The sequence below is a fragment of the Opisthocomus hoazin genome, chromosome 24 (assembly GCF_030867145.1).
Source record: "Opisthocomus hoazin isolate bOpiHoa1 chromosome 24, bOpiHoa1.hap1, whole genome shotgun sequence".
Classification (NCBI taxonomy): domain Eukaryota; kingdom Metazoa; phylum Chordata; class Aves; order Opisthocomiformes; family Opisthocomidae; genus Opisthocomus; species Opisthocomus hoazin.
This window is the reverse complement of record NC_134437.1, coordinates 2,057,963-2,080,737: the sequence shown is the minus strand read 5'-3', so window position 1 is coordinate 2,080,737 and position 22,775 is coordinate 2,057,963. Positions and strand designations below refer to the sequence as shown.

The following is a 22,775-nucleotide window of genomic DNA, read 5'->3' as shown; positions in this document are numbered from 1 at the left end:
AGCTTTTCCGCAGGCACCGTTGGGCTCCGCGCGGCCCGGAGGTCGCAGGCTGACTCGGCCCCCCGCGGTTCCGGGGCGGGCCGCGGTTCCCCCCGCCCCCGCAGGAGCGCGGGCGCGCCGGTGCCACCGCCCGCCGGCCCGGAAGCGGAAGGGCTGCGGCGGCCGCGGCTTCCAGCTCCGGTGCGCTGTGCCCTTGGGCTGGCTGGGGACGATGGCGGCGCTGGCGCTGCTGCGGGCGGGGCTGGCGCGGCCCCGCGGCGCCCAGCTGGGTGAGTGCCGGCGGCCTGCCGCCCCGGCGCCCTGCCCTGCCCTGCCCTGCCCTGCCCTGCCCTGCCCTGCCCTGCCCTGCCCTGATGCCTCGTCCCCGTTCTCTCCGCAGCTCTTCTCGGGAGGACCCTTGGCCGCCGACCCGCCGTCCTGGCGGCCGTCGTCGACCGCAGCGCTCCGGCCCGGCAGAGCCACAGCCCCCCCCAGCAGGGCCACGGTACGTCCCGCGCCCCGGGGCGGCCGCCGCCGGGGGCGGGGGGGCGGGCGGGGGGGCGCGGCAGGTCTCGCCTGCGCCGCGGCCGGCCCCAGGGAGCGGGCTTGCCGAGTCGTCATTGCCGCGTCCTCGACGCGATTTCTGCGGTCCCGACAACAGCGTGTTCTTCGTGTGCCCCTTACATCCGCGGCTGGTCTGGGTCGCCGATTTTTGGAGCCAGGTAGGAGACTTTAAGTAGCAGGGGTGCGGCAGAGAAAATCGACGCATGGCGCGGTGGTTTTTCCTGGGCTCTTGCTGCCTGAGGTAGGGCTACTGGTATTACCGGAATGTGTTAGCATCCCCTTCGGCAGTACTATTTCCAGTTGCTAGCACGGCTGTTGGTTTGCAGCCTGCCCGGATCTGATTGAAATCAAGCTGTATGTGACTCTGCGCCGCCTGAATTTGAAACTGACGTCTGCGATGTCAGTATCAAGCTCGTGAATGCTGTGACTCTTTAAACAGGAGATATTAACTGAATGCCAAAAAAGTAAATCTCTGCTTATTGACAAAGGTGCTCGTTTTTTCAACTGTGGAGAAAAGGTTGAAAGATTTTGAAAGAAGCCAGGGAGGTTTAACATTTCTTATGGATCAGCAGCAGTAATAATATGAAAACACTGCAATTCTGACTTCTTTCTTGAACATTAGAGCTTCTGATTCACTGAGGTTAATCTGAGAAGTCTGATCTGCAGGCAGAGAGTATTTCTTAGATTGATTTTCCTCTCTCCATGTGGTAAGATTAAACAGAGGTGATGAAAGATAACCATGCCAAGACCAAGTTCTAGTCTGTCAGTTGCACAATTAAATGAGAGAAATGTTGTGACTGGAGGTGAAGGATGTTTTGTAGCCATTACAGTGCAGCTTAGAAGTGGGAAAGATGAAGAAACGCTTGTAAAAGAAATTGGTTTAAACACAGCTAAGCCATTCCCTTCCTTTCTGTTCTGGAATTCATGTTAACAACAGACTTTGTGCATGTGCTGTGAAGCGTTCACAGCCATGGAGTTCTACCAGGACAGCTTATTAGTCCACAGACTAGGTCCCTTTCATGTTTTACTTCAGGTCCTTTGTTTTCCTTATCTTGTAATTTTTATAAATTTCTTCTTCCTTGCAAAAACAAAGAAAACCATTTGTATTTTGGTTTAGATGGATGGATAATATCTATGTGTTAGGTAAGTGCTTTGAGGGTATTGTGTTATAAAGGCAATTTCACAGAGTCAGTTCTTGATGATTTGAGTCTGGGCTGATGCTGACATTCTGGTTCAAATATTGCTTGTGGTGTTAGGGTTTTGGTTTGCTCCAGAACCTTCTAGGTGTTTCAGGTTTTTTTTTCCCCTCCCTAATAGTATTTGCATGCTTCTGAAAAGCAAGAGTTGATTAGAGAGCTCCCTAACTGGTGTTTCTATTTCTATAGCCACCTGTTACGTGGTTCAGGTTGTACCCAGTTGAGTGTCAATGGACTGAAATCCTGTGGCCTCCAGGTTACTTTTAGGCCATATATGACTGTGATGGTCCCAGAAGTTTAATCTACTGTTATAGCAATATTGGTTCCTGGGCAGAACAGTGCACAGAGTTGTCATGATGTGCGGTTCACTGGAACTTGTAGTTGTGTCCATCTGGATCTCAAAAACATTTCTCAAAAGGTGGGGGGAGTACATAGTACCTAACAGTCAATAAATTCACTAGACAAAAAGGCTTTGCCTTTGGAGACACTTCTTTGCTGTGATGGTTGACTTGGACCTTAGTCCTGAACTGCAAGTTGTGAAAGTAGGATTGGTGTTTGTTTTGACCTTAACTGTTGATCTTCTGTTCTTTTATAATAGAAGAAGCTTCTCTTTCTCAGCAGCAGCAAAGAGAGGAGTATTTAAAATTAACCTTTTAGACACTGTAACATAGATACATATTCTACAGCAGTAATTCAGATACAGTTAGGTTTTGCTTGGATGAAAGTTTAGTAATGAGATTGGTGAAAACGCGTAATTGTGGTGCTGATCAGAGTGAGGTATCTGTTTTTAATGTTACAGCACTTCGAACAGGAAATTTGCACTGAAAAGTACTTCTCCTTACAGGCAGTTCCAAGTCTGCGTCTTTGCACTGGACAAGTGAGCGAGCTGTCAGTGTCCTCTTGCTAGGTCTCCTTCCTGCAGCCTACCTGTATCCTGGACCAGCCATGGACTATTCGCTGGCAGCAGCCCTCACTCTCCATGGCCACTGGTAAGCACAATAGGTCCCTCAGAATTAAGAGTAAAGTCTGATAGTCAGGATGGCTTCAAACCTGAGGTCTTAAATCTGTATATGGTAGTAAGTCTACTGACTTATTTCCTGATCTAGTGTAAAACACCTGGAAAGAGATGTAAACAAAGTCCTTAATCTCCAAGTTCTGTGACAGTCGTGATCTTTGTCAAGACTAGTTGTACCTTGGTCTTCCTTTGTCACACTGTTCTCTCAGTCCGAAGGCAGGATACATCTGGCTATTAAGGTATCCATAAACATTCTCTAGTGTTCTTCTAGACAGTGTCTTACCTTAGGAGGACTTCCTTGCCAGTGGCTGTGTAGAATCCTGGACGTTTTTATCTTAAGAATCAATGTTGTATGAACAGAGGGAACAGAAACAGGACAGACAGATCTATATAAAAAAAGTTGTTCTTCTAAGGGCCTGTGCTGTGGGCTGGCTTTGTACATCACAATGGTAATGCGATTCTGCATAATAAAGCAAATATTCCACTAAAGAAGCTGAGACCTTGATCATTATTTTCTTGATTCCTGTGAAATGGATGCTTGCTCGTGTTCTTCCTAAGTGTAGTTCTGCTGTGATCTTTAATGTGAATAGGCTGGACGAGTCTAGGAGTGGATCCAGCCGCGTGGCTGGCCTAACTGGCAGTGTTTACATTCCTGAGGTGATACTGGTCTGTAGTTCCTTGTCACAGGGGTAAAGCAGATAAGCAACTTCATGGTACTTTGGGATGCCAGGTTTTCTTAAATGTCAGTTTTTCCCTTACTAAGTCGTACCAGGGATTCTTGCAGTTTCCTCCCTGTGACTGGGAGCTTCTTCCTGAAGCCCTCAAATCTAGTAGAGAATTAATCTGAAATGTGGCTATCCTCAAACATATTTGGCAGAGCTCTTTCAAATATAAAATACGTAAAGCTAAGCTTGCCTGCCTTTGGAGTATTTCTTCACTTGTTTGGTACATGCGTGTTGGTGCCATACTGGATGAGACCATGCGGGGAAATTCCAGGCAATGGAACAGGTTGTTGCAGGTTGATGTGTTCAAACGGGTTCTCTGGATGATGTTTTGTGTCAGTGCACGCATGTTGGATTCTTTAGTGAATGTCTCTTGTTGACACAAAGTGTCAGGATTGTTCGTACTAGAAATCCCTTTTCCATAAACATTGTGGGGACTTCCCCTATGAGAAAAATGTCTTGCTGCTTGTGTGCAGCTCTGCTGGTATCTTTCATCAGAGTGAATTCCCCACACACGCACTTGTGTGGGGTTTTTGTTCTCTTATTAAGCTGGAAAGTTTCTCCAGTATTGTACTCTTATCTTGCAAAACATTGTGTTAAAAACCTAAAACTGTTTCTAAGTAGGAAAATTCTCCTCTTGTACTTTCATAGGTATTGGTGCTAAAATATCTTTAAAAGAAAATAGATCATTTGCTTGCCATAAACGTTGATTGCCATAACAGATAATCCCGCTAGTAGTTGATCAGAAACTGCAGAGGAGTATTGCCTATATTTTGAGGGGTTTTCTTTCACCTTTTGCTATGTTTTTCCTTAGGAAACCTTGTCGTAAAATATGTTGGGAATAGTGCTTCAGATATTTAGGTGGTTTTCAGTCCAAACACTAACCTACCAATAGACTTACTCAAGATACCCGAAGCCATGTTTATCTTGTACTGTTTTTGCTGGCATGTAATAAAGATTTCTCTGTCCAGTGAGGCTGCTGTGTTGTGAGCTAGATTGCGTGTCTACCACACATCAGCTATTTCTCACTAATTCCCTTCCTTGTTTTCAGGACCACTGATCTTTTCCCGTGAGGGCTTTGTATGAATTAATTAGTGTACTGTGAAGTCACACACCAGTTTTTCTGAGAAGTCTTAGAATGGCTCAGTCTTACTGTGCCATGCAAAGAAAAGATCTTATGAAAATCCCTTATCAGCACTACAGTTGAAGGGCAGCTTGTAAATGTCCGAGTATGCCTGACTTATCTGCACTTTGGAAGGCTTGCACTCCTGACCTTATTCCACTGTCCAGTTGTAAAGAAATAGCTGTAAAAGTGTGAGAGTAGGTGTCTTTCAGACTGCTTCCACTTTCTCCTTCTTTTCTGTGTATCCAGAGGTTCCTTGCACCCCTTTTCTCACTTTTGACACCTCTATGGTATCAGAACCCCATCTAAGTGAAACTGAGTTCAGTGTTCACTTGCAGTGGCATCTGCTGCAGGACTTTGAACCTTCCTAGGTGACCAGTATGTCTGAATTTGTGGGACGCAGGTCCTTCAGCTTCAGGCTAGACCAAGGCAAAATCCTAGGAAGAAAACTGTTGCATTAAATATGTTTCTCTTTTTTACCAAGTGGACATCTGTCATTGCAGAAAGCAAATATAATTCCAGGAAGAGAACTACCACATGAGTTCAATAGCATCCTGTGTCTTCCTGTTGCTGGATAGTTTAAATCTGGGCAAGAGTTCACTTCCAGTCTGACAGATGTAGAAAAAAAAAATCAATGTATGCTCATTTTTTGGTTGCCACTATTTTCTAATCTAAATACACATCGTGGAGTCTTCTGTGCAATTTGTGACAATGGCTGATCCCAGAGCCACACCTTGCTGTTCAAGCAAGAAGGGTATTTCCTTTGGTTTCTTTTCTGCAGTCCTTGGAAGTCAGATAAGCTGTCCATTGTTTCTTGGAGGCACATTCTACAGATTTGATTGTCTGAAAGAGCTGTGCTCAACACCTTGTTTCCTCAGTACCATTAAGAAAACTCTTGAGCCAATATGTATATTTTTTAAAATAGAATATGGGGAATGTTGTGTTGGTTTTTTTGATATAGATGCATTTTCTTTTTGAGTGGGAAGTGAGCATTTCTTAGGAAAGGTTGATAGTAGTGGGTAAAAAAAATGGGTTAGGGTTAACCATCTTAGTAGAATGCTCACATAAGCTGGGTGGATTTCAGTGACGAATGCTCTTTCCTGATTTCAGCTTTTTTCTCCCTCTTACTCTGTAGGGGTCTTGGACAGGTTATAACTGACTACGTCCATGGAGATACACCCATTAAACTGGCCAATACAGGTCTGTATGTACTGTCGGCTGTTACCTTTGCTGGCCTCTGCTACTTTAACTATTATGATGTTGGTATCTGCAAGGCCGTTGCCATGCTGTGGAGCCTCTAAGATGCAACCGAGTCCCTGACAAACACGATTGTTCACTGCTGCCTCTGCTTCATCATATTTTTAGCAACATGTTTAATACGAAACATATAAATAACCAAGGGTCCGTAGTATGTACATACTGCAACGAGTTCAGAACTAGTCTTTTAGAAATAAATATCCAACAGCAGTAAAAATGTTAGAAAAAAACCTGTAGATTTAAAGTGGATAATGTCCAGGTGAGAGTGAGTTGATTTAAGCTGCACTGTAAATTGGGAGGAATTAATTACATCAATGACAGACTTACTTAGCTGAAGGTAACTTTTCTTGTAATGGCAAGCTTTAATGAATGTTTTTCTAAAGTAACTGTTGTTTGGTTTCCTATTTTGTAAAACAAACTTGACTTGTAGAAAAGTGAATTGTTATTTCTAATGACATCACAACTGAACTGTATGTAAGGCACACCCCGTAACTCTTTGGACCCTGAGAGCTGATGTAGAAAAGGGAGTACTTTTTTCTTAATCCATACAATAAAGAATTTACAGAAATTGTGTGTGCTTCTGAATGATTTTTACTTCTTTTGGGCTACTTAAAATGTTTTCTCTGCAGATAGTTTTTTTTTTTCCCCTAAAATCAACTTCAAATACTATTTCATACTGTTATGTTACTGTTCATACTGTTCCTCTGCATTACTTTATTTAGATGTTACAAAACAAAAAATATTCTTATGAATATGTATTGTCCTTAATACTTAAATAGGTCACATAGATTTGACTTAAGAGTAATGTCCATTAGAAAATACAGCAATAATTGACTTACAAGAAAAAGACTTTTGCAGATGAATTTTAAGAGCCATAAATAGCACATGGCTTTCATAGTTTCCCTAGAACCTGTTATGTTCATCTACAACTTTTTGGGGGTTTATTTTCTAAATTAGCATTGGTACATGTTTTCCTGTGTGACTGAGAAGATAAACATACCCTTTCTGTCATAGCCTGACAGAACACTGAGGCAGCGTTCTTTTCTATGTCTTTACCATTTAGAGCATTTTAGATCAGGGAAATTAGATTGTGTTGTTTAACATTCTTCTCTGCTTTATCTTTTCCGACTTTCATAGTAGTAAAGAGTGGTTAACTTGTTTCCACATTCTAATGGTACTTCTGTGGTACTATTAATAGGAAGAGGAAGAGAATTGTGTGTTACCATCAGTCTGATTATGCAGTAAACAGAATGAATAAGTTGCTGTTTGAATTCCACAAGACTTTCTGTTTGGTTTTTTTTTCATCTAGATTGGAATTTCTATTTATTTACTTACTTATTCATGTAACCGTGGGAAATACCCTGTAGGTGGCCATTTTTGTTTTGTTAATCTTGTGGTCAGAACTGAGATGGTTGCATCTCTCTGCTGTGGTCTAATTTACATACCAATATAACATTTGTTATTTTGCTATAGTGAGGAAGATGCATATGACAAGTCATTGGTAAGTACCTCTGTACAATCTGAGCTTGTATCATATCAAGTGTTTGACATTTCCTCTTTTGAGACCAAACACAAGATGCACTTGTATGCGTTATTTAAGATATCTTCTGTGATTGTGTGTGAAGATTTTAAGGATCAAACTAGACAGGACTACATAGGCATGCACATTCTTGTTTCTTAATTGTATAATTCTCTTTCCTTCTATCTGACTGGAAAGCATTCTTCTGGCTTTTTTCCCCAGAGAATTTGAATTTATTTTCCTTTAAGATGCTGATTTTTGTTCTGACTTATGGTAGCTAAAAAACATAAAACTGGCTTGTCTCGGTGAAGAAAGAAAAAGATTTCGTTTATAAAAAGCCAAAATATATTTTTGCTTGTCACAGGCTGTGACTTTCATTCTGACTGAAGTTAGAAACTAATCTTCGTAGTTTCATCCACTTCATCTTCTCTTGACAATTTCTTTAGAATCAATTTTCTTAAGCAGCCTTCTTCCTCAAAAGCCAAGAACATTCCTTGTTCTAGTGAGTATTCAAACTTAAATGCTCTGGAGCTACAGGACGTAAATGTCTTTTTGAAAAAGATTACATTACTTTCACCAGGAATTTCTTTGGGAACTTCTCCTTCCTGAGGAAGAAAAAGGGAATGGGTTAGTCCCAGCACAAGACCTGAGCAGTTTTGTTTCAGCTCACACGTTTGAATTCGTCATTTTGTCTACTACTTATATATACATAAGGTATGGAATGTAGCTACTTACCCTAAATCGAACTATCGTTTTTCCACATTCTTTCTCACAGCACATGTAGTAACTTTTATCTTTTACCTGGACACTGAATGCAACAGGCATCCCTGCTGAAGGTGTGGTAGTTTTGTAACAGTGAATGTTGAAGTGCATTCCATTGCCTAAATATAAATTGTTTATTATTAATAGTGTGCTCAGGAGAGAGCTGCAGCAACTTAACCATATTATGTCTTACCATTCCACTGGCAACTGCTCTCTTCCCAGGATACCTTTGCTGAAGGAGAGCCAGGACTTGAATTTTTATGACTGCTGGTAGCACATACTTGACTTTCTACAATCATTCAATAACCAAGATTTTTGAATTTGCAAGAAAGCATGTGAAGTTACTGGTTAGTACGGGTAGGATGTTCAAATCTTTCTACATGCATGCATAAAGTGAAAATTTGATTTGTAAGTAGTCATCTGTAAATCAGATTATATCTCTGTATATGTGATCTGTGAATAAATGTGTTCAACAAATATAGTTCTGAATTAATTGCTGAGGCCCTCAAAAAAATCAAAGCCAAAACCATAAGTACAGTGTTAACTAGTACTGATAGAAGAAAGAGCTTTTAGTGCTTTTTAGTCTGTTTAAACCTAAAAATTATTTTTTGTAATCTCACACATACAAAAAAAGTTCAAGTGTTTACTCTGTCTCATCAGTTAGAGTCAGTAATTACAAAGAACAGAAGCACATCTAGAATAAAGAAATAGTGCAATGGTTATAGTATATATTTGAAAAATGGTGTACCAGATTTCATCTCCTGATCTGTCACATCTTCAAAAGCTGCCAAGTTTAAATCTGGTCGAACCACAAGCAACTGGCTATTCACATTTCGAAGGACGCGATGGAGAGTTTTTTCTTTACAAAAGGCATCGCATTCCAGCCCTGTAGAAACGTTAAGCAAAGAGGGTCAAATATTTTATCTGTAACCTCCTCAGATCTTAACAGATCGCTACAGGCTTAATCATGTTAAATAAGGTGAAATAAGTTCTTAGCATGGCAATCTCAATGAAAATGGAGGCCATGTCATTCCTTCCACCTCTGGCTTGTAGCAACCCAGGCATGACAGAAGGATTTCCCAGAACATGGCAGTCTGTATATATAAGCAAGAGAAGCTACTGTATCTATTAATGAGAATTCAGAAGCAACAGTTCCCTCTTTTGCCCAACAATTAGAATTGCCTTTAAAAGTCCTGTTAGGGAAGCCGCTACCCTGTACCTTAGGAGGAAATAAAGCAACATCAACTTTGGAAAGAGAAGGTGAGCTATAGCTCTCTTTTTCTACAGGAGTCATTATCAGTTTGAAAACTTGTTCTCCAAGGCACACAAAGCATTTATGGGTTAGTAAGCATGAGCAGGTTAGTTTCAGTAAAATTGATAATGAAGTTAATAAGTGATGAGCTTTCAGCTTACCATCATCATCTTGGTTCCAAGCAAGCAATGAAGAAAAAAGAAAGAAAAAACAACATTAAGCTTTGCCTCCACGAAAGAAACCACTTTCTACCCAGTTTTGTTCTGCAAGATTGGAAGCCAGCCAGCTAGCCACCTACGTATTTCCAGTTGTACTCCCCAGTGTCACTAGCTCACCAAGCTGAGCTGTTCTAACTACAGAGTGTGTTTTATTTGTGAGCATAAAAAATTTAACAGAATGATGAAACCACCAGTCATTTAAGAACTGGAGCTACCACCAAATCAAGGGGCATGCAAAGTGTTTCACAGTTACTTAAGGGTGAGCAGCTCGGATCGCTTTAAGCCTATAACCAAGGAATAAACGGCATGCAAATTTTTGTTCTCATCAGCATCTTTATTCTAAGTGAGCAAAATGACAAGAAACAGTTGTTAGAAATTGCTTCTAAAGAAGAGACTGTTTTCTAGCTAACTTCATCCTGTAAGACCGGAAGTTACCCACTTGTTCCAAGTCCACCCCACAGTATTCCAACCTGTCTGAGTGTCCTTTACAGGAATGTATTGAATGAAGCAAGAAATATTCCACTGACTCGGATACTTGGCTAACAATACTTCAAATTGAAGCTTATGGGAAAATTAGGCAAAATCAGACTGATAAAGGAATTGTTCTTAATCGGTATGCAAACAGAGAAAGTTATTAAATGCTTAAGGTGTTCAGCAGTAATATGGTACTGACCTGTTACCATACTGGGACAGCTGTCTCAAACTCAAATTTTTTGCAGTGAACAGCCTGGCTCCATAATGTAAGAACTATCATTCTTATAAGTGTGTGGGGAATGTAACTGCTTTGAGAATTGCTCAGGTAACTCGGGGGGGGGGAGCAGGGATGGGATGAACACAGGACGGGACAGGACACATGACATGACAGGATTCCACAAGACCACGGATGCTAGCCCAAGGAAAAGGATTGAATTGTATATGAGCTTTTGATCTTCTATGCAGAAAGAAGACACAGTATGACTCTTTCAGCAGCAGGTAGTAATTACCTGCAAAATAGAGAGAGAAATTTTCTCCAAGTTGTACTGCACACACAAGAATCTCTTCACCACTCATCTTCACTCTGCTGAAAACACATGGAGAGGATTCAGAGTTAAGAACAATGCTTCTTATTCTACAAGGCAAGGGAGTTATTGGGCTACTTCACTTGTAGTGCACAATACTATAAAAGGGCTAGTATGTTTCACTACCTGTTGAAAAATTGTTTTTTTTTAAATAACTGGTCTCCTCTGTTGCCTTTTATCATTGTTTAGAATAACACAGAAATCCTTCAAGTTCTATTACGTTACAAAAGTTTTCACTGATTTACACGATGCTATATGGGAATAAATAATAACCCATTACCATTTTCTCTTTCTATGGGAATGCTAATTAAGTAGCTCCAAGAATATACTTCATCAAATTAGTTCTCTTCCTTCTCTTGAGCCTGCAAAAATTATCTTACTATCACATGGTCATTTGATTTTCTGTTTCTAATTTTCAAATAGGGACCTGACTAAGACTGGATTAAGCACCCTTTTACTGGCCATCAAGCCATAAAAGTTACATTAAGTCTACACAGACTGATCTTTCCAGGTTCCCTCTATAAAAGACAGAACTTCCAAAATACCCAAAACTTAGTCCACCTTTGACTGCCCCTTGGAAAGGCCTGTATCTTTTCCATCTTGAGCTGGAATTGTGTAGGCTCCTAGAGAAGTTGGGATGTAGTTTATTTTGCAGTAGCAGTGATTTGCTTTTAGTATTTTAACTTTAGTTTAACTCGGGTTGAATTCTGAGCTTGATTTTACAGCTATTCTCTTTCAAGAGTGACACAGAGTAAAGTGAAGAAGAAAAGATACATTTCGCTTTGGAATAGGGACAGTCATTTTACCAGAAAAAAAACCCCTGAACTAATCATTAAAGACCAGCGAGCTTCTGCACCCGAGAGGTTCCAGCCCCTGTTCTACACACTTCAGGGTTAATTTAGAACTAGCCCAGGGCTGCACTCTGCCTCTAATATCAATATACAATCCCCTCCAAAACTCCAGAAGCATAATTGGGTTTAGCTTTGTTCATATCCTCAACCTCATACAGTTAACAGCCAGACAGGGAAACTTTATATTCTGTAGCTTTTTGACATAGTGACTGAGAGTATGTCACACACTCTGTCTGTTTAATGCCTAAAACAAAAGAACAGTGATGGTCATAAATTTCCTATACCCGTTCCATTTACCTATAAGTGCACCCATCCCTTTTATTCTATCATAAAGCTTCTAGTTATGCTTGCAGAAAAGAGATCCATCTGAACGGACTGTATTGCTTGCAGACCACAAATGTCTCCATTATCTTCAGTTCTAGCAGTGCGCCGGGGGAAAAAAATCACAAAGTAAAATTTAAGTTATGTGGAGTCACCTATATTGACTAGGACTTGATCTGTAAAGTCTAGTATTTCAGTAATTTTACTGCTGTTTGAATGGTTGTCATTGGAAGGAATAATTCTAAGAAATAAGCACTAAAATATTTTTGTTTTAAAACTGATGACGATATCCTCTTCAAAATTAAAATAGCACGTCCTACCTTTAAAGAAAAGTGAGAATAAGAATAAAGGGAATTATAATACGACAGAGGAAGGTGTGGCAAAGAATTTAATTCTTTCTCTTCTTTGTCAGTAAACAGTTTTAAAATGTCCTCTTCTATGCCACTAGTTTTGTGACACGCAGGTTGTCACTTTCCTTCCTGTTTCATTTTGGTCTGCATGTTAGTAAATTTTTTGTTCATTTTCCTAAAATGTTTTCTGTGTATGAATGTTCTTACCCGTTTTATCTACATTTTTAGAAATAAGGGTGTTTTACTTTCCAAAAGTAACAACTAGCTACTATCTGCAAGATCTGATTTATTGACTTTGTGATTGGTGTAAAATTTTTGGCCAGGTGCACAAGTAGCATGCACGCTGACATTCACCAGCTCTGCATCCAACCTTTAGGAGCCCAGCATCTGTATGAAGTCTTTAGCCTGAAGCTACGTGCCTAGCCTCTGTATAGAATACATGGAAGGAGACAGTCACAGCAGAATGCATGAAAATGTCTGTTGATAAGACAGCATCAAATAATCAAAGCCAACAGCAGTGACTGTAAAAACACTGAAGTCACTTTTCGTAAGTAGTCTAGAATATGAAGTACTTCATTCAAACCAACCAAACCTGTCCAGCCATTCTTTCCTTTTGCACTAGCCACAGAAGTAATAAATGTAACAAATCTGTTAAAGCTCGGTAAACAATTGGAGGAACTGACTCTTGCACTGGGATTTTATTGTGCAGTCAAAATATTTTGCTTACTTCCAAGGCTCTTTTTCACCACTTGTAAAAGACATCATACAAGAAAACAGAGCAATGCCAACTTAGGTAAATAAGCACACACATCAACCTGAGGGATTGGAGTGGGGGAATCAGAGTGGTTTCCTTGTCCCGCTAGTAAATCACTTTGAGGAATGTATTTGAGAGTGATTTTTTTCTCATCCGATTTTTCACATGGTCTATAGTTCCAGCTGGTCTGTGCAGAAGAGACATCCAGGTTCATAGCAGAGCACTACATCTTTGTTTCCAAACATGCATACCCAAGCCTTTGAAATGAAATACCACACCACCAAACGGCATGCCTCCTATGTAGTGAAGTAAAACACGAAGTTAAGGACTACTCCATTACTCTACAGCAGCCAGGAAGGCATAGGCAGGACTTACTGATAAAGGACTAAAGAAAAAGGTGGCACTTGGTTTAATGGGTAAGGCACATAAAACGACTACACTTCTTCCCCTGATGTGCAGTAAAAGATGGTTAGATCTTTTACCAAGCACGTTTGAAAGGAGGGTAGAAGCTAAAAGGAGTTTTTAGCTGACTGCCACTAGCGTGTAATGACTTGCGCCGCGGAGACAGGGGGATGCAGGGAAGGAGAAGAGCAGGGCCGTGCCCCGCTCGGCGCCTGTGCTGGAGCGGAGCGCGGGTACCACGGGGGCGCAGCGCGGGGCTGCCGGCGGCCGGGCCGCGGTCCAGCTCGGGGATGCCCTCCGTCGCCAGCCCCGGCGGAGAGCAAGGCTCTGCCGCTTGCTGCAACCGCGAGAAAGGGACAGCTGCCGGTCCCACAGCGGGGTGTCCCACCCGCGTCGCAAGTGCGGGGAACGGCTGCTCTGCCCTGCCGCTGCCCCAGCCCCGAGCCGGGAGGCAGCGGTGCAGGGCCCTCCGCCCAACACAGTCAATCACGGCGGCGGCGTGCTCCCCGGCCGGGCCGCTCTCGGAGTTTCGAGCGGAGCCCTGCCGGACAGAGCCGCCCCGGGGCGAGGGACGAGAGGCGGCGGGGACCCTACCTCGCTCCTCGGCGGGGTGCAGCTGAGCGATGCGAGACGGAAGGGCGAGCGCAGCCAGCGCTGGGGGGGAGAGGGGTGGGGTGGGGGGGGAGCGGACGCCTGCTCCCGCAGCCGGAGCCCACCCGTTCGGTCACCAGGGACGCGGCCCCGGCCCGCTCCCCGCCGCGCACGTGTACCTCGGGCCACGGAGCCGACCGGCGCGCGGTGCGGGGCCTACCGGGGAGGGGCGCTGCGGCTTCCCGGGGCGGGCGGCGCTGCCCTGGCACCTCCGTGCGTTGCCGCCGGCGGGGAGGGGCGCGAGCTGCCGGCGGCTGTCAGGGCGACCGAGGGAGGGGGATTTTGTAGCGGCTTGCATCAGTGTACGGCAAAATGAGCCGCCCGAGCGACGGCAGGGGAAATAGGGACGCTTTCCCAAGATATTTGTCTACGTCTGCATTTATTCTGCGGCACTTCCCCTCCTCGGCGGAGAAAGCAAATCGTGCAAATCAGAGGTTACAAAGGAAGCTTTTTGCGACTCCCTTTATCTCACATAGATGTCGTCAGAGGACGCGTCTTGTTTCTACACCAGCGTGTTGCAGTCCGTTCGCTTGGTCCGTGAGTCTCAAGTGGCAGTTTTGAAACAGGTACTAGCCGTCAGCACGTAGACTTCCCCCTCTCCACACGCTTGCAAGTTGCCCGTAAACATTGCGTCTGTCTTGGGGGAAGCCACCTTCGAACTGAAAACGCGTTGCTGCATCTAGTTATTTATAGCAGTAGTACCAAGGACTACTCCACTGGTGTCTGGTGGGAAATCTTCAGATTATCTTCCATCACTTTGTACTTAAGTACCAACAGGGGAGAAATTTAGGCTCCTTAGGGAAACAACCAGAAACTGTGGCTAGTAGTCAAAGCCAGATTAATAGATAGCTCCTAATTTCCCAGCTGTAAACTGTTTCCCAGGTATATATCAACTGCAAATAAATTAAATGGCAATAGCCATGACTCCTGCCTAACTGCTGCAGCCTGGAAGCGCGATGCTTTTTGGGATGAAAGTGCTGCCTTTGATGATTATGGAGTGTTTAATGCGACAAATGTTGCTGTAATGGCAAACACTGTGTAGTGATGGGACATCTATGGCCATAAAAAACAGGAAAACTAATGTGGTAATGAATAATTAACCAATATTTTGCATAGTTTGTAGAACCTGGCAATGTTAACTGGAATCTCCATGCCTAGATTTTCTGTTTATAGTGCTGACTAGCAAGGCATTAGGGCATTCAGCTGTGTAGCTCAGTGAGTAAATTCAAGAGGCTGAAGCTTTAGCACTGGAATGTGGGGGGGAAAAGCCACAGCAAACCCCCCCACCCCCCCCTCCAAATCCCCAACCAAAACCAAACTTAATACACTAAGACATTCTCTCGCCTGTCCTCATGCCTGTTACTGCCGGGGGCGGGGCGGGGGGGGGGAGAAGTGCAATACGTCTGTAGCGAATTCTTTAAAATCTGTATCAGAAAACTAGGGAGATAATTTTGAGGTCAAAGGCGTATCTTCCAATGTCATCTGAAGTAATAATCCTAAAAATAAAAAATACTGTCCATTTTACTAACAACCATGGATTGCAACCATTCTACCCACAGGGAGCAGTGTATTGCACTGATATGTTAAGCCACACAAAAACTATGTGTGCTACAGAAATTTATCTTCTTTCTTTAAAGTTGTTGAAAGAAACTAATGAAATGGATTCAGAAGAATTTATACAAGCAGAGGAGTTCAGCAACAAGGTAAAGTCTTTTGTTTCAAACAGACAAACAAAGAAAAATACATTTTTGGCAGCTACTGCTTTCAGATAAGTATATAGCCCTGTTTACAGTCACACTGACTGAATTCCAACCAGACAGCAATATTATAGCATCCCCTTTCAAGTTCCTGTTTTGTTACATGGCATTCAGTACGTGTGTGGAGTTGTGTTTACCTAAACCTGTAGTCCAGAGAGATAGCCAGATTTTATTTAAACACCTAGATCTAGCTGATTTCTATATGCGACAACTGTAATTCGACCATTGCGCTTGGTACTTTATTTGAATGGTTTCTTACAGGAAAAAAAGAAATCTTTCTAAATTTAGCTGGCTTCTGGTTCTGGTCAGCTGTTTCTGTACATTTTCCTGATAGCCATTGTGTAACAAATAGTTACTTCCTGTGAAGTACGATCAAATTGCCTCTTGGTCTTTTTCAACTAAAATAAACAGCCTCGGCCCCTTAAGTTTCTACCTCTGACTAATTTTCTTCAGCTTCAAAATAACATTCATGTCTCTCTTCTTCACGACAGTTGACTTCTAACATTTTTTGAAAATTTGGGCACCAGAGCTTTATTCAGGAGAGTTCCCCATTTGGGTGATACTGCTTGCATTTCTTGTTCTTAGATACCTAACTTTTCATTTCACTGCAGAAATATATTCTTTTAAGACAATTGATTCTGTAATAATTATTTATAATTTAGCCATTTTTTCTCATTAAGTTTAAATTTACATTCAGATCACTGGTGAAACATTAAATAATATTGTACTTGGTACCAAAATTTTTGGGAAAGCACCAAAACCAATGCCAGTCAGCCAACACTGTTTATTTTGTATTAACTGCTGGCACTAATATTTTTGCCCTATTGACTTCTATACGAAACTATCAAGAAGGAGAGCTTGGTCTTTCATGTCAATCTCTGAGATTCTAAAAATTCAGTTAGGTCATTTAGCACATTGAATAAAAGGGGTTTTCTTCTCTTGGTCTGTACATATTTGCATTTATAAGGACCAGGTAGTATTGCTAATAACATAAAAATCTCTAATATTTTGGGGGAATTTAATGAAGTGGGCCATGACAGCATATTGAATATTGTTTCTACTTTGGGGAAATATTTAGTTCTTGTTCTTTCAGCGGTTTCATGTCTCTTGCCTTGAGTTTTGACTTTCAGAGCCTGTTTGGATAACCTATGTAAGGTTCAGATCCTTTCTTCTCTACAGAACAGAAGTTAAAGATGCAAAAAATCCCATAGGAAATATTCCCTTTACTCCAACATAACTTCAAATCTTGCAATGATTTCCTCCACTGTAGCTAACAAAGCTGGGGTTTAGGAAAGTAGTAACTTGATACAGTGTTTGATATTTTTGGCTGACAACATGAAGTGTCATACTGAAAGAGCTCTCCTGAACCACTGTGTCTGGTTTCTTCCTGTTGTAAGCAAGCCACCTCATCGTGTAATCTGACTCAGTCATTTCTTGCTGAAACCAAAGCCAGTTTACGTACAGGAGCGATGCACAACGTAAGGACAATGCACCTGATTTTTCATTGTTTAGGAAAAAAAGTTGGCCTCGGCAGTTGTCTAATTTTGGTGGCATTCTTCATTTTAGTGACAGTAATCTCTCGGATTTTACTAATTCCTGGTTTGTCTTTTGAAACGCACGTGTCTAGCCTTGTCTGGCATTTCATCGTCAGCTGAAAATGTTCCAGTGATTCAAATTGTGACTAGATCCGTCACAGATGCTTAGAAGACGAAATACGACCGGGAATTGTTTGAGTGGACAGCGCAGCCCTTTAACTGGTTACAGGTAGTCTCATCACGCTTTCACCCAGACAAGTAATTGGGGTGAAACGCTTCCTCCCGGGACGGCTGCAACGGTAGACGTTTCCGCGGGAAGCCTTGCAGATGTTCCCCTCGGCCAGCCTTTGAGAGGGCGGCCCGGCTGCCAACCCCCCGCAGGAGGGCCGCCCAGCCCTTCCCGGGAGCGCCGGGCAACCGGGCCGGGCTGCGGCCTGCCCCCGTGGCTGGGCGGGGCAGGGGGGAGCGGGCATCGCCCCGCGCCCCGGCGGCTCCTCCGCCGCGGCCGCCCACGCGCGCGCCGGCGGTTAGCGGCCGCCGGCGGCCGCGAGGACCGTGCACCGTCCCGGGCCGGCGCTGCCTGAGGAGAGAGGTGCGGGCAGGGGGGCGGCCTCCCGGGCGGAGGGGGTGCCCCGACGGCCTCAAGGGTGGGGGGTACTGGGGAAGCGTAGGTGCAGCTGGGGAGGGACAGATCCCTTCGGCACGCGGCAGCCCCAGGCCGACCCTACGCACTCTGTGGCACCTCTGAGACCACCCGGGCTGGGTGCCCCACCCGTGCCGGGGACGGCCCGGGACTCGGACCCGTTGTCCCCCGCGCCAGTCCGTGCTCTCGCCGTGCTTTGAGGCTCTCTCTCCAGGGCGGAGGAGAGCTCCTGTGCAGGGGAGCTTACAGAGGTACTGGTTACAGGTTTTACACATTTTTCTATAGACCTGTTTTCCAGTCCCACGAGATAACCACTTACCAGATACGATGTTGTACTTTTTATCAGGCAACGATGACAAGCAACACACAAAAACCTGATGAAAATAGAAGTAAACGTAAAAAAGAGATGGAGGTGAGCGGCACTATGAGGAAGGGAGGGAGGACCTGCACCCTGCTTCTGGCCCCAGGGGAGTGATGCAACTCCCTCTCCACCATGTCCTTCTCTGGCATGGCTATGGGTTCCCATCAAGGAGGGAGGGCAGAGAGCTCCGTGTCAGTTTATGTAGCTTAGGGGAAACATAAGTGACTTTCTTGTATGCATTGCAGCACAGTTATGCAGGTCGTCTTGAGAGTGAGCTTCTGAACACCAGCTTTTACTAATACAAGAAAAGATCTCAAGCTGGTGCTTCCCACCTGCTTCCCTCGATGCTGTGCCTGTTCACGATAGATGGTGTTGATGCTGTGAAGCCAACAACACTTGCACTTTCTCTGAAAACGGTGTCAAGATCTTTTCGAAACTTTTCTTTTTAACAGTTGAACTCTATCTGTGCTGAGCTTGTTTTAAGTCCTAGAATCTGTTGTTTTGCTCTTTTTTTCTTTATGTGCTCTGTTATTAGAATGAAGCTTCAGAAAATCCTCAGTTGTGCTCCCTTGACAAAACAGATTTGGCTTTTTCTGAGGGCTCGCAGTCCCTTTACAAACCTGAACCACTGGAAAAAGTTTTAAATGGTGATGTATTAAATATACTGAAAGTAACTGTGTAATTACCTAGTTTGATGTTGAGATGAAAAGTCATTCAAATGTTTAAAATTACTTTTTTCTTTTAACAGAGATGAACAAAGAAATTATGAACTTGTTATCAAAATATGCTCACATTTTAAGGCAAGTTAACTTTGTCCTGTTTGTACAGCACTTTTCTAACCCTCTAGATATGATGGATCACTGTGGCTGCAGTTTAGAGAAGTTAGCGCTGAGAACTATTGAACACAGATCTTGAAATAAAAATGCTCTTTTCTGTTACAACAGAGAACTAACTTGGTCAGAAACTGACAACACATTTTTAAGAAAAGCATAAAAGCAGTTCTAAGTAGTGAGGAAGTTAATGGTGTTAGTATTGATTTTAACTACAGATTTTTTCAATTAAGTGAGAGAGCTGCGATGGATGCTTCTTATGTCCAAGAACTCGATGGAATCTTGAAAGAAGCGAGGACCATAGAAAATCACTTAAAACAGAAAAGGGAGAGTCTGAAACAGAGATTCACTGTGATCGCAAATACTCTGCAAAGCTAAATGGAATTTGTTACATTGCAGAAATGCAGAGCAAAACTTATATTTTGTGTATTAAAATATAAACTATGATGAGCGCTATGATGAATGTTTCATAAGTGTCTTATGTAAATATTTCTAGCAGTTCAGGAAACTTTCAACAACTTAAGCAGCAACTTATGTCTTGAATATGTAGGTACAGTACATGGGGTAGTGGTAGTTAGTAAAAAACATTGCTAAATATCAATTTTAAATCCTATGACTCCACGAGATTCTACACATGAAAACATAGTTTTTTTACTTGTTGACCCATCACTTAGGCTGTCCCTATGCTTCCGTCCCTAGAAAATATTGGAAACATTTGAAAAAGAAAGTAGAATGAATTTTGCATTACTTTGCTTTAAGGGTATGGAAGTTCAATACAACTGAATTCAGAAGCAGCCATGGTATTTCTAATATTACTGCTATGGATGTTTTTTTCTTTTATTGTCACAACCAGTCTTTTGCTCTAGAACATAGTATAGAAACATTTCTATGAAACACAGAATTTTGCAACCTAAGTCAAAAAGGACCTGGAATTATTTCATATTAACTATTTTCTGTTTTTTTCTTTCTACTTTAGCAAATGTTTTGGTGCTAAAATCTTAGTAGAATGTACTTGCAATCTTATTTCCATTTTTGTCTCTGAATATAAATAGATTGAAAATATCAGCTTAGAAATAGGAGAGTTCAATTAAAATACTACTTTGGGAGATGTATAAAGAGGTATAAAGTCTTAATTTCAAAATATATTCTAATATTTCTACAGCTTTTCAAATGAAACCCAGGCCATTTTGGTATAAACATAAAAGCACATCATCAAAACTTTGCTCATAATGTCAATAAACAGCTAGACAATGTTAACATAATTTAGAATTACACTGCTCTTTTGTCATTTAGATACATCAGTATTGTTTTCTGTATATCCAGTTTATTTAAGGATGCTTATGGAGTTTTTTGAGCACTTTTTCTTTCTTGTCATTTGACTCTCTTAAAGATGAAACATAAAATGTACAAAGCATCATTTGTACAAATGTGAGGCTAATGTAATAAAGAAAAGTGCTAGATAGTCCTGTTGCTAGCATAAGATATATTTATATTTTTGTCCTGGTACTGTGCATTCATTTTCTCTTTAAATCCTTTCAGACTTAATCAGTCCTCCTTTTCCCCCCTTTTATTAGATAAAAGTCACAAGCAAATGTGCTACCTGTCAAACTGATATTATTTAAAACAAATAATGAGAGAAACTGGACATCTAGGGTGAGATTTTTCTAAGGTATTTAGATACCTAAAGATGCAGATATGTACTTAGTAGGATTTTCAAAGTGCCTAAGCATGTAAGCGCCTTACATGCTTAGGAATTTTTGAAAATCCCATAAGATGCCTGCCTGCATCTTTAGCATCTAAATACTTTCAAAAATCTTGCCACTAGTCTACATCGTATTTACCAGTCTCTTACTTTTTCCTAATAATCACATCTCATTTTGTAATCAGTCTTGGTAATGCTGTTTAAACAGAAGAAAGTGGGGAAAAAACAGAAGATTATTTTGGAAGTAAAATTTTCTAGCATATTGTGCTAAGTGTTTCTACAATCTATGATCATCTATAACGATGACAAAAAGCAGAGTTTTAAACTGTCATCTATGAAGTGTCTGAATTTAGAAATTTACCTATAGTTATTTATGTAAGCCTTTAAAGAAAAATGACACAAATTTCATTACTGTTAAATGTCTGCCCATTATTGAAGTCAGAAGCTTACTGAATTGTATCTGTTTGTGAAAATTAAAATAATTGAAAATTAGTAATTGAAAAATTATGCAACCTTTTTAGATCACCTGAATTTAGATCATCTAGATGTCGTTTATGTGGCTAATATGTCCAAGCTGCAAACCTTTGGCTCTAGTATTAAGTATTATTAAGAAGCAGGAGTCAGAAAACTATTGGATCACATAATCAAACTTTCTTCACTTAGGGGATCAAGAGGGCACAGACCCATAGTGTTACTGTTGCAGCAGTTTGCTCCATTTAAAAGCTTTATAAAATCTGCTAAAAATTAGTAAAACTATACTTCTTAGAAGAATGAAGAATTGCTTAGTCTAGTATTCAAGTGGAGTTGAATTCAAGACATACGTTTCTAAATGATGACTCTTGTTTTTCTACAACGATTTTTTATGCATTTGGTTGTCATTACATGTTATACATAAGAGTGGTTTCTCTGTGGTAGTTAGGGGATTTTAGAATTTGAAGAGACACTGAAAGTAAAAGTCAGTAAGTTGACCATAGTAACCTAGCTGAGATTATAAACAGCGTGGTTATGCTTATTAAAGGGAAGTCATTCAAAGCTTTGTAAGATTTTGAAATAGGTGTTTTTAAAAAATTGTTTTTAAATTGCTAAGAGCAACAAAGCTTCTGGCTTTGCTGCACAAATCTATGTGAAGATATATATAAAAATAAACACTGACTGAGTAAAATCAATAAAATATGTAGTTTAAGTTCCAGCTTGAAATGGTAAGTTCGTAAAGTTTAAAACACCCATTGAAAATAAACCTGTGTCTTCTCTTTTCAAGTTAAAAATTACTTCAGCAATGGAAATACCCATTTACTGGTTGCGTTCGTACATAAATCTCTTCCTCTTTAAAAGGGAGCCTTCCATAATTACTTTGCTGGCTAAAAATATAGAGTGTTTTTCTGTCGACTGCCATTCAGTGTTCCACTCAATATCTACGTATATATGGGAATACTCATTGCACACTGTTTTTCTTCTAAACCATTAGAAAATAAAATTTGACTGTTTTCCTATTTGTCTACAGTTTGTCTACCCTGCTAATGATGTTTTTGCACTGATTGCCTCTCTCACGTATTTTGGTATTTTTTGGGAGAAACAAACCAAACTTTTTACTCTCTTCTGATGTGGAACTAAAAGCTCATTCATTCTGTCTCTGAGGAATGAGCTACACATGAAATCCAACTGGCACCCATCACTATCCGCTTTCCAGTTTTACTGAAGGAGGTTTGAACAGAAAATTAATTGGCTTTAAAGCTGCCAAATCTGATCAGCAAAGCTCAGCTGGTAACTGCGTTTTCTTTAAGCTTCTCCTCCTGTTGTTTAAGCTGCAGTGCCTTAGTAAATTAACTAGAACGTCTAAGATGACAGATCAGTAACAGAATATAAATGGATTTTTAAAAAAAAATGTGGAAACATCTTAGACAAAGTTCCGACCCACTTGAAGTCAAGGGTTTTTTTGACAGTGAGTCTTTTGCA

General features: G+C 41.6%; 4 protein-coding genes across 4 annotated transcripts in view; 3 read left to right on the top strand and 1 right to left on the bottom strand.

Moving 5' to 3' along the window:
- The first annotated feature begins 164 nt into the window (after window positions 1-164).
- Window positions 165-6,424, top strand: SDHD (succinate dehydrogenase complex subunit D). The gene is made up of 4 exons (XM_075442285.1): window positions 165-269; window positions 380-484; window positions 2,584-2,728; window positions 5,735-6,424. Exons 1-4 carry the CDS (start codon window positions 212-214, stop codon window positions 5,898-5,900), a joined length of 474 nt encoding a protein of 157 aa, XP_075298400.1. The 5' UTR covers window positions 165-211; the 3' UTR covers window positions 5,901-6,424.
- Window positions 541-22,775, top strand: part of BCO2 (beta-carotene oxygenase 2) — a 45,536-nt gene continuing 23,301 nt past the window's right edge. The window contains exon 1 of the mRNA XM_075442284.1: window positions 541-701. The gene's annotated coding sequence lies outside the window, so the exon portion shown is untranslated. The remainder of the gene's footprint in view (window positions 702-22,775) is intronic.
- On the bottom strand, window positions 6,451-14,319 carry IL18 (interleukin 18). The gene is given in 7 exon segments (XM_075442286.1): window positions 6,451-7,767; window positions 7,769-7,980; window positions 8,111-8,256; window positions 8,886-9,023; window positions 9,551-9,559; window positions 10,591-10,664; window positions 14,114-14,319. Coding segments are annotated over 7 exon segments (792 nt in total). The 5' UTR covers window positions 14,293-14,319; the 3' UTR covers window positions 6,451-7,733.
- Window positions 18,096-19,498, top strand: TEX12 (testis expressed 12). The gene is made up of 5 exons (XM_009944643.2): window positions 18,096-18,180; window positions 18,276-18,341; window positions 18,826-18,937; window positions 19,039-19,090; window positions 19,354-19,498. Exons 2-5 carry the CDS (start codon window positions 18,282-18,284, stop codon window positions 19,496-19,498), a joined length of 369 nt encoding a protein of 122 aa, XP_009942945.1. The 5' UTR covers window positions 18,096-18,180; window positions 18,276-18,281.